Source organism: Syngnathus scovelli, chromosome 4 (assembly GCF_024217435.2).
Source record: "Syngnathus scovelli strain Florida chromosome 4, RoL_Ssco_1.2, whole genome shotgun sequence".
In the NCBI taxonomy this organism is placed as follows: Eukaryota; Metazoa; Chordata; class Actinopteri; order Syngnathiformes; family Syngnathidae; genus Syngnathus; species Syngnathus scovelli.
The window spans coordinates 21,428,746-21,440,931 of NC_090850.1; the positions used below are offsets into that span (position 1 = coordinate 21,428,746).

At 41.2% G+C, this 12,186-nt stretch overlaps 1 protein-coding gene across 1 annotated transcript; it reads right to left on the bottom strand.

The window, feature by feature from the left end:
* Positions 1 to 2,531: 2,531 nt before the first annotated feature.
* On the bottom strand, positions 2,532 to 9,939 carry LOC125966708 (COUP transcription factor 2-like). The gene is made up of 3 exons (XM_049717118.2): positions 8,953 to 9,939; positions 6,500 to 7,027; positions 2,532 to 4,361 (listed from the first exon to the last, which is right to left on the bottom strand). The coding sequence occupies exons 1-3, from the start codon at positions 9,374 to 9,376 to the stop codon at positions 4,087 to 4,089; spliced, it is 1,227 nt and encodes a 408-aa protein (XP_049573075.1). The 5' UTR covers positions 9,377 to 9,939; the 3' UTR covers positions 2,532 to 4,086.
* Positions 9,940 to 12,186: the final 2,247 nt, after the last annotated feature.

Here is a 12,186-nt window from a genome sequence, read left to right on the forward strand (position 1 = left end):
TTGAACGTGAAAGTGGCTAAAAGTTTTCACGCACCTGCACTTAACGAGGGTCACTTGGAAAACATATTGGAACGCGGCCCGAGCACTAGAGCTTGACACCTGTGACCTTTGACCATGATATTTCCCTAATAAAGTGGCCTGTTATTAGGTACACTTGAAAATGGCGGTGTACCTAATGGAGTGTCCGTGTGATTACCTCGTTAAGAGCAGGTGCGTGAAAACTTTTAGCTCTTTTTGAACGTGAAAGTGGCTAAAAGTTTTCACGCACCTGCGCTTAACGAGGGTCACTTGGAAAACATATTGGAACGCGGCCCGAGCACTAGAGCTTGACACCTGTGACCTTTGACCATGATATTTCCCTAATAAAGTGGCCTGTTATTAGGTACACTTGAAAATGGCGGTGTACCTAATGGAGTGTCCGTGTGATTACCTCGTTAAGAGCAGGTGCGTGAAAACTTTTAGCTCTTTTTGAACGTGAAAGTGGCTAAAAGTTTTCACGCACCTGCGCTTAACGAGGGTCACTTGGAAAACATATTGGAACGCGGCCCGAGCACTAGAGCTTGACACCTGTGACCTTTGACCATGATATTTCCCTAATAAAGTGGCCTGTTATTAGGTACACTTGAAAATGGCGGTGTACCTAATTGAGTGTCCGTGTGATTACCTCGTTAAGTGCACCTGCGGGAAAACTTTTAGCTCCTTTTGAACGTGAAAGAAGCTAAAAGTTTTCCCGCAGGTGCGCTTAACGAGGGTCACTTAGAAAACATGTTGGAACGCGGCCCCAAGGACTAGCTCGCATTCCAACATGTTTTCCTGATTGGCTGGTTGATCTGTGATGTCACACGGACCCTAATAACTTTATTCATTTTTTGTACATGTCAAGAATGTGTATTTGACTACTTGCTCTTTATTTTGGGGGACACCAACACATATTACACAACGTATACATATTGTCATATAAAGCAGTGAACCAAATGTCAGATTTTTGTTTTCATGCCCAAAAAAATAAAAACAAGGAATAAAACACCAGACAAGTTTTAACAGGTTTTAATGTTTATTAAAATAATCATAATCATCATCATCAATCATCATCATCAGCATCATCATCATCATGTTAAAAGTACATTTCAAACCAGCAATCTAATGTGAAATTGCAGTAGTTATATTAGATAACAATATTTAGGCGTATATATGCATACACATTATTTTAAAACTATTATACTATTTTGATTTCATGTCCAAAAAATAAAAACAAGGAATAAAACACCAGACAAGGTTTAAAAGGTTTGAATGTTTATTAAAATAATAATAATAATCATGTTAAAAGTACATTTCAAACCAGCAATCTAATGTGAAATTGCAGTAGATATATTGAATAACAATATTTAGGCGTATATATGCATACACGTTATTTTAAAACTAGTATAAGTGTTATAAAATCAAGATGACCCAAAGAGAAGCATAAGCTCCCCGTTGTTGCATAACGGCGCATCCATTCATGCAATAAAGTTAGCCGTTAGCTTGGAGAAAACGTGCATAAAAGAAGTGGTGTTTCAGTGAGTGCTTCTTTCTTTCCTTGGCAAATCGTAAATCGACATTCTGGCTTACATAGTTCACGCCAGGCCACGCAACACGTTCACTGACTGATCCGTTGATGCACGGGAAGGCAGTTCACCCATTAACTCGTTCGCGAACGGGAAAGTCAGGATTTGTTCCCTCACTGATACGTTCTCGCGATGAACTGGAAATGAAAATCAATCACTCGTGGACTCCTTCTTCTTCGTTTTGTTTTACGGCGAGGTGGCACCAGCTTCAATGCGCGTTATTGACACCTACTGGTTGAAACCATATGAACTGAAAAAAGAACGAATCACTTCAGGAAGGGGGACTTTACGAGTCCGTGACGTAATTTCCCGTTCACGAACGAGACGAGTAAGTGACGCAACTTCCCGTTATGTATAATATATTTTTTAGTTGTATTGGTTGATGTATATGTTGTTTCCATGGGATGTGTTTACTTGATTGTTTTTTGCCTGGTGTATTGCTTAGTTCTGTCTGTTATTGAAGATAAAAAAAACAAAAAAACAACGAATGTGTGTGTGTGTGGCGGGGGCTATTCGTTGAACGATTCGTTTGAACGAATCTTTTGAATGAACTGATTCTAAAGATTCAATTCACTTAAAAGTACTGGAATGCACATCACCACCGTGAGTTTGATTCCCGCATAAAACGGTGTAAATGTGTGTGTTACAAAAAAAAAAAAAAAAAAAAGCAGTGGTGCTCCCCCGCCGTACATGTTTTCCCCTTTGGCCCCGGACCCCCCAGTGGAACCACAGCGTCAAGCTTCTCAGGCTAAAGTGGAGTGACAGAAGCCCCTAGGGGGGGCCCTCATTACGGCCCCAAAGCGAAGAAGCTGTTTAATCCACACGCGCGCATGCACGCAGACAGACACACACGCACGTGAAAAGTTACTCATACTTGCGCACACTCCATTACATGTATGTCGTGTGAAAATGACATGTTTACATGTGTTAAAATCAAATACACTTTATTATCATTATTTTTTTGTACAAATTTTGAGTTATAATTTAACACAGTAGCAATTATGTTAAACAAATATGCTTTCACAGAACATGAGTGTTTGTCCAAAAAGAACACGCACGCGCGCACACTCAGCAATGAGCAATGTCATTACTTACTTGGAAACGAAAAATCTCGAGAAGGACAATTTACACATTTTACGAGCCGTGATAATAACACAATATATTACTACAATATTTTTATTATAAATAAAATAATGATTTTTTTTCAAGTCCCTAAATTGTTGGCTGGTGTGAGTTTTGACGAATTTCTTGATGACTTTTAAGTCTGTGAAATTGTTCTTTGAATAATGAATGATTTCATTCAGTCACTAATTGGAAAAAAAAGAAATTAATTTGTTCTAATCTTTTTGCACGTTTCTAGTGAATTTTTTTGCATTTGAGGATTGCCAAAATGACAATAAAAAATTTGGAGTCATGTTGTGGAGTAACCAAATCAAATGAATACATTTGGTTGATAATTTTGAAAATAAAATATAGTTATTGCTGTTGAGAAAATCCATCATTGCTAATGAAAAATATCTCCAAATTGAGTTTTAAATTTTTCCCCATCAGTTTTGTGTTTCAACCAAACAACAACAGTGTAAAAAATAAAACACACACAATTATAAATAAATAAAAATATAAAAGTAACAAAATGTGTAGAGGTTTGCTTTTTACTGGCTGTTACAAAAAGTAATGACATTACTGATATACTCAATTGCATTCTTGCTATATAAATTGAGCTAATTGCTAGGTTGTGCGTGCTTTTCGTGTAAAATTTTACTTTTTTTTGTTTGTTTAGTCCTTAACAGAAAAAAGTGCCATCTCTGGAAATTAAAAAGAAATATATTGACAAACACACAACAACAAATATCATGAAAAAGCCCTGCTGCCTTCTTAAAACATTTTTTTTTAAATGACAACTATGATACATATACACACACGGGGCAATACATCTTTTACAACACTGCAAAAAATGTCCAGTAATCTCAAATAGGAAAAGTTTGTTCGGAGCCACAGACAGGACAGGGGTGTGTGGGGTAGCTTTTACCACAATATAGATAAAATGTGCACACAAAGTGCTAATCTGTGGCCATGAAATAGGCATAATGTGCTCACAAAATACATGACAACTCAAATGGAGCGCACGTTTAAAAAAAAAAGATAAGAAAACCCTGTGTTCCATTATTTTACACCTAGGACTAAAGTTGTTCATGGGAATAATATAAAACAAATAATATTGTATGCGCACACAATACTTACAACGTTGCGAACGGGTGAGTGTTTCAGCAAATAGCTGAAAACAAAACAAAAAAAGATTAAAGAAAATAGTAGAAACGAAAAAAAACAAAACAAAACACAGATTAGTGGCCGCAAATCAGTTTTTGATGCGCACGTTATATCTATTTTGTGTCTCTCCAATGTCATGTCTTGGGCTGTGCAAGTCCATTCTGGAAGAGACGATATTACCTCAGCTGAGTCACCCTCCCCCCACAGAGGGGCGCTACTGGACGGGCACGTAAGGCCAGTTGAAGCTGCCGCCCGACAGCAGCATATCCCGGATGAGCGTTTCTATGGGCGTCTTGCCCACCAGCCGCACGAAGAAAAGCTGCTCGATGACGGCCGACGACACGGAGCGCAGAGACGGAAGTCGCAGCAGCAGGCGGCCGAAGCGGCTGGGCTGGTTCGGGTACTGACTGCGCACGTACTCTTCCAGCGCGCACTGAGACTTCTCCTGAAGACCTTCCACATGCGCCGAGTCCGACAGGCCGCATGCGTCTGGTCAGGCGTGAAACCGATAAAAGAACAAGAAAAAGAATAGAAAGAGACGTGTCAATATTGTGTGGAAGCAAACTCATGTCAGCTTCCATCCATCCATCCATCCATCCATCCATCCATCCATCCATCCATCCATCCATCCATCCATCCATCCATCCATCCATCCATCCATCCATCCATCCATCCATCCATCCATCCATCCATCCATCCATCCATCCATCCATCCATCTCATGTCAACTTTTCAAGGAAATTGCATTTAAATTCTTATTCAGGTGAGAATTATATTACCTGCAAGATTTATTAGGGGTTATTGTCCATCTGCACTGAGATGAACGACCCAGTGAGTTCTGAAGCTATAATCTGTAAATTAATTTAAAAAATGCATATATATACTACACAAGCTTCTTGCACTTGCTTCCATTTTATCATTTGACAGATTTTCATTCAAAGAATGCAACATGGCAATGTTTCATCTTGGTGAGTGGATTTAAATGTTAACTCAAAGATGGCATCTGCTCACAACTCATCAAACTTTTCCAAATGATATTAGGGCATCAGACTAAATAACAGGAAATCACTTAATGGGGTCTGCGATTCTACTAGATCAACGGCGCATGAACGTACGAGACGACAACAACAAATCTGCAAGCCGCCACCGAGATAAACATCCAGCTCGACCTCGTTTGACCCGCTCGCTCGGCACGCCACCGCCAAGATGGCCGCTGTCAAATGTAGGGCACCGCGCTGCGACATGGTAGGAGCAGAAGCGGAGAGAATTCCTGTACGCTGACATGTGTCCCACTTTGATGACACGTGTCCACACGGACTCATGTGGACCCACACGCAAGCGCACAAGAACCGACTGTAGCAAAACAAGAACTATGCCATAAAACATCAAAATCTAATCCTTCGTGTAATGTTATAAAACAATATTTACAATAAACCACAAAACAGCACCATAAATGCACTTTAAGTGGACCATAAAACAAGACTTAATATTTGCTATAAAACAACACAGTAAATATTCTATGCTTAAAATAGCACCAAACATTAAACAGGCCACAAAATTACAACAAGCACAAAAAGTTATTTTACTGTCCCATAAAATATATCTGCACTAGAAATGAGCAATACAATAAATCTACTTTAACTACACTTTAAAATAACAATTTAAATATTTAAATAATGCGCCATAACAACAGTAAATACCAAATATTTCCATCAATTTTTGCATTCCAAAAGCAAGAGCAGATGTTTTCTTCCTAAAATCTGCATTTAATATTATTGTACACCACTGTAATATTATTCAAAAATCAACACTGCCCTTAAATATAAGAAATAAAATATTTCTTGTCTCTTTAGGGAGCCTAGTACCGCATACTCACTGCCCCGAAGCATCTTTGGACTCCATAAAACAACACAAAATTATATCAAGTAGGCCACAAAACAAAACTACACCACATTTCATAACAAATAAAAGATATAGGTTTGAGTCTCCTTCCACACGACATGACTGATGCAGTTAATTAAATGTCTTCCATGACACATGAAATGCGGCCTGTCCCTTTAAGGGCGGTCAGGTTCAACTGGGTCAAGTAGGGTGACTGCCTTGACGGAAGCTCTTACATAAGATGCCACTACTTTTTGTATTTAAAACCACATACATCATTTATCGCATGGATTTGATAGATTCTGGACATTTGTTATTCATTGATTAGTTCTATTTTTATATACATATATATGCTGTAAATGTATACATTATTTTTTTTAAAGTATATACAATATAAGAGTGAATGATTATGGTCATTATCACTTTTCACTCTTATATTGCATATACAGAATTATAATCAATTTACACAATGATAATCATCTTAAGGTCAGACTGTCTTCGTGACGTCACATGGAGCGAGGGTGCATGAGCTGTTGACTTGCTATCTTGCTATGTTGGCATGTCATAGTATATTGTTTTTCTTTCAAATATATCATGAAATGAAAATAAAAACAAATATTTGCAGTTAGGTGGGTTTAAACTACTTCACATATGGAAGTGCATTTGCCACGCCAGGTAATAAAATACCACGTTAATAATCATAAATGGCAATCGTCATTTTGTGTGACCGGCGATGACGTCACGTACCTGTAGTGAATAGCACGACGGCCTTAAGGCAGGCGTACTCAGCCGAGTCCACGTGCAGAGTCTTGAGCTTCTCCACTTGCTCCTGGAAAACCCGGATGTGGTCCATGAAAGCCACCACGCGCTCGGCCGACATGGGGGCTGCGTGCAGGCCGGCGGCGGCCAGTAGCGGCGCTACGTGCACTGGCATGGCGCACTGCGCCGCGTTGAGTACGAAAAGTTCGCTCCAGGTGAGCCGCAGCAGAGCCACCTGGTCGGACACCTGCAGGTCGGGGAAGAAGGGGATGTTCCGGGCCCACTCCACGGCGCTGAACAGCATGCGCGCCGCCAACTCGCAGATGTTCTCGATGCCCACCGAGCCACCGGCCGGCAGGCACTGCGAGCCGAAGCGCGACGTGGCGTAGGGCTCGGCCCGTAGCAGCAGCGAGATGTAGCCCGACAGGTACGAGTGACACTGCAGGGGCTCCCCCGTGCTCAGGGAGAACTGGCCGTGGAACGACTGCGCCGGGGGGAGCCGGCCTCGCTGCACCGCTAGAAAATAAATCCAATCAATAAATATAAACAGACAGAAATAAAAGATATGGCTATTGAAATTTACCATCATTGAAATAAAACAGTTGTGTAACGCCCAAAAAATATACTACACTAAATATGCCAGAAGCAATACAAATGTTGTCACAAAACAACTCTAAATGTTACATAACACAACTAATTAACTAGTTCATCGTGCCATAAAAATTAATGTGCCATGCATTTAATATCACGGACTGCACTTGAAAGATGTCAACAAACCAGACTTGAAACAAGACGGGAGAGGATTAAAGTGGGTTCTGGATCGCGTGCGAGGCTCTCCGCCATCACGCCAGAGGGGGTTTGGAGAGGTGCTAAATTTAGGACTGGCTGTCTTCCTGGCGTCCCGGTTGGTTTCACCCCCGCCCCCCTATTCACGCACACGCGCAGGGACCGACTGACAGACCCATGCCCCGCCTCCTCAATTCCAAACCGAAACTTTTGCTGCATCGAAACTCACTAATTTGGTTTCATCTGGATTCGATACAGATATATATTTATGGATGAGTCAAACTCCGATCATGTACATTGTTGATCATTCGGTGTAGTTACCACACACGCGTCATTTTTGGGGATCGTTTCAACTACAACTAATTTTCACTGCTATGATTGATGAATATTTGTTTACATTGGTATGATTCGGATCAATAGGTTGGTGATATTTGGGTGGTAACGCAAGATACAATTTACACGCGTGCGCGCACCCACGCATTTAACTGCATTTGCTTTAATTTTTAACGTCATTTGTGTTTTCTTCCCTAGCTATTTTTGTAATTAAAAATACAGAATTTGAAATTAAAGCTTTGCCTATAATATATCTATGTTATTATATTATTATATATATGTTATTTACTTTTACAATGTTTTAAAAGCATATGTCTGTAAAATATGTACGTATATATAAATATTTAATAATAATGTAGTGGATCTTCTGTCAGCATTGATTGGCTGAGATGAATCACATGGTTTTTCATTTTATGGCGTCCATTTTGAGTGAGAATAACCTTATCAAAATATGGCTCCTCTTACATAGTTTATAGTTTTTTTAAAAAAAACAAAACAAATATAACCACTTTTTTATTTTAATCCCAGTTCATCAATTTGATTGGGAATAAACATCATTATTAAAGTCAACGCATTTTAGCCTTGTAACGACCACGTTTTGCCCAAAAGATTATTCAGGACCAGATATACTATTGTTTGGATTAAATATAAATCTGGAAGAAGGCAATTCAGTTTCTAGATTTTTTTTAAATCAACTTTTTAAATGTAACCCATAAATAAATGGAGTTAATTTGTTTTTTACGTGTTTAAAGAAATACTGACTTGTCAGGTTCTTTTTTTTCCTAAATAATGTAGTAAGTTAACAGATTTTATTTCAAATAATGCATGAAGTTGAATGTTACAGGATGAAACGATAAAGGGAAGTAGAATTTCTCCTTGAAGGATTGTAATAATAATTAAAAATAAAAGTATCACATGACGATTTCATTAAAAAATAGATACCACACATACCAGTAACTTTTTCCTGTGTAACCAAGCTGCAAACTGAGATTTTCCTTCTGAAAAAATGTTTAACTGCACTATGTTGACATACCGTTATAATTTTAACATGTTTCACAAACAGTGTGAAATTGTTTGAATGAAGAAATGGTGAAGGAAAAGGTAAATTTGCAAAATGCCTTCATTATTTGGGAATGTTTTCATAAAAAAATGGAATGATGACAAATTTCAGAATTGTCAAAGGAAATGTAGAATAAAGCCAAATTAGACGAATACTTCTTATGAATGTGCTCAACATTTTTTAAGTTGGAATACTTCGAAGCAGCTGAAAATGCTCAGAAATCCACGTAATAATATCAATAAAGAATGCTGCAGGCGCGTACCTTCTCTCCGCATGCCCACTTTGAGGCACTTCTTGAGACGGCAGTACTGGCACTGGTTGCGGTGGTGCTGGTCGACGGGGCAGGTTCGGCTGGCCCGGCAGGTGTAGCTCAGGTTGCGTCTCACGCTGCGCTTGAAGAAGCTTTTGCAGCCCTCGCAAGTGAACTGGCCGTAGTGCTTCCCGCTGGACTTGTCACCGCACACGATGCACTCGATGTGCGCGCTCGCCTGCTTGTCCGACGACGACGAGGACGACGAAGAAGAACTATTGTTAGTAGTGGCGGCGGTGGGTGGTGCTGCAACGGGGGGCATCTCCAAGGAAGCCGACGGTGGGTTCATGTGCACCGGCAGAGCCAAGGGAGCAACATGCGATATCTGGGAAGAGAGCGTCCCCTCCTCGGGGTTCCTCCACGCCACCATCGCCATGTCCGTCAAACTTCCCCCCTCCTGCACTCTTTCTCGCTTTTCCTTGTCACCTCCACTTAGGATGAAAGTGACAAAAAAAATCAAAGCTGCTCATTCGCGTGCCATCCGCAGCGAAAGAAGAGCGTGCGTGGAGATCACCCAATAAGCTTATCCTATTTATAAAAAAAATAAATAAAATAAACAATCCACTTCCAGGTCCACCCGCTTATTATTACCCGGCTCTCCAGACAGGCCTTGTACCCCCAATCGGTTCCTGAGTAGCACGCAAAGAAGAGAGAAAGCATGCGTGGAGGTCTGATGGGTCTGATGGTGTTTTCTTTTGGCTCCAGGATTGAATCGGACAAGGCGTCATCAACTGTGACGTAGTTACGGGAGGCGTGGTTAAACCGAGAGGGGGAGACGAGTGTGTGCGTGCAAGTGCGTGTGTGAGACTGTTAGTGGGTGTGTGAGTTCATGTTCGTGCGCCTTTGTGTGTGAATAGGTGCGTGGGTTCTCTGATCACATGACTTGCATCTGCAGCTCTATACTATAGCAGTGACATGACGCCCTCTGGTGTTACCAAGGAGTAGTGCATCACACAATGTGTCCCCACAGCGAATGCTAGAAAAGAACAAAAAATATTATATTATATTACATCAAGGAAATAATGCATTTAATCTGTTCCAGGGTCAAAATGTCGCAAAGTGTAAAACAAAATTTTTAGAAAACACTTTACTCACCTATTTGGACCACTGGATTGTCGCTGTGTACAGCAGTTGTTTTGTCGTGCATTGTGTGCGTTTGCGTATATGAAGATGCAGTCATCCAAATGTTGTCCTCAGAAGCCGATGTGCGTTGATGCCAAGTCGTGTGTAAATGCTGTTTGACTCATTGCTACAAACATCCTCAGGCATCGCATCCAGACATGTTGTCACACACTGACACAGGGCCAGATAAGAAAAAGGACATAAGGGGCACCCAAAGGGGACAGTCTATAAGATACAAAAGGGAAGGGGGGGGGGGGTCAATATAGGAACGCAGATGTCGTGTGGGTGGTGGGAAGGTGCTGGGGTCACACAAAAAGGACACAAGGGAAAAACGAGGGGGCCACAGTTGGGACAAAAGTGGGAAACATATAGAGTACACTTGACTTGAGGCAAATAAAAAAAACTTACAAGGGATGCTATGGGGGAACACAAAGGGGGACGTATGGTCACACAAGAAGGACATGTGGACACAAGCGGGAGGTACAAGGGGGGGCATAAAGGACAAAAGGAAGCACATGGGAAATATATTATCATCATAGACCTGAACTTGTATTCTAAAATATGTGAAAGTATTTCAGAAGGAAAGCATTTCATTTGTGTGTCCAGATGACTTGTTGATTTCGATGCGCTGGTATGAAAACACATTGAATGAACAAGCACTGAGGATTTTTGAACATCTGCCCTGAAAGTTTTGGATGGGTTACCGGCGGTGACGTGATCAGACATGTGGCACTAAGGCCACTGGGCACGAGTGACACGGGTGATTTTCAAGGTCGCCAAGCAGTGGTGAGCGTGATTCGCAAAGACTGACATGAGCGTGTTCACCACCGACGGGCAGGCCAGGTGCAACCAACCCCACTTGACTTGCCGAGATACTCACAGGAACAAAGTGATTTTTCAATTGTGAGTATTGCGTGCATAATTTTTTATACAGCATAATTAGAAGGCAAATTTGTACTTGCAAATACCATGTATCAAATTTAGAATTTTTTTTTGTCTGAAATAAAAGAAATGCCTTTAATATGTTCTTGCCTTGCATGAAAACCCAACAAGAATGTTTGTATTGTGTTTTTCTTTTTATAAATAATGAGAATAACACTGCATGTTCTAGTTTATAAACTCAAACAGTAATGACAAGTAAATTAAATGTAAAGAATGAGTTTTTGCATTTTTTTGCTTCAATTTTGTGTCGCTCCTTCTTGTGTGCACACCTCAGCCACTGGGGGGCAGTGTAATGAGAATATACTTTACATAGAGACAGAGACACAACTTAGCAGTAATGTTAGTTGTTCTTTACAGATGATAAAGAACACTTGTTTTGTGAGTGTTGTTGTATTTATCTGTCTTCCCATAAATGAATGAATGTCTTTATGTTTATGTGAATTGACAGATTGGCCAATTAGAGTGACGAACGGCATGTGGACGATTGCATGGCGCCATACCGCGAATCTGACAATATGTGAGGGAGACGTGCTAACCACACCTCACTGTGCTGTCGTCCTCAGACAACATTCAAAATGTTACTGGCCGCGTAGCTGTGCGTGACAGACGGCCAAGGTCACGGCGAGGTGGGCCGCGGGTTGCGGAGGCCAGAGCGCTTGAAAAGTGAAGACGAGTGGAAGACACATTTGTCTGTCAGCTGCGTCTTTGCCGTCCAGTCTCGAGTCATCGAGTCAATCGCCCAAACAGCGACACGACCTTAGAGTCACTTGTGACATAGAATGGCGTGCTTTCCGCCTGGCTGTGCCGCCGCCCCGCCGAACACCCCCGCCCGAGCCACGTCGCGACCTGGGGCGACCGGGCCCCGACCCGTCTTCCACGAGGCGAGGTACCGCTTGAGCCCGCTGATCATCCATGGCGGGAATGAGATCGTGGTGGAGAACCAGCGGATATAAGGGCTGTCACAACCAATCTTCTTTCTACTTTGATAAGAAATATATTACAATACGGCCTCCGACCAAAGTCAAGTTCATTTAATGATGACATCACATACACACGCTTTCTTATTTTTTGATTGCAGTAAATCCGCCCTAATCGCTCGTTCTGGAATGACGGTCTTGCTAT

Coding starts and splice junctions, on each gene's coding strand:
- LOC125966708 (XM_049717118.2), bottom strand. CDS start 9,376: ATGGCGATGGTGGCGTGGAGGAACCCCGAGGAGGGGACGCTCTCTTCC. Junction 7,028..8,952: donor AGTGGGCATGCGGAGAGAAG/GTACGCGCCTGC, acceptor TTTATTTTCTAG/CGGTGCAGCGAGGCCGGCTC. Junction 4,362..6,499: donor CGTCGTGCTATTCACTACAG/GTACGTGACGTC, acceptor ACGCCTGACCAG/ACGCATGCGGCCTGTCGGAC.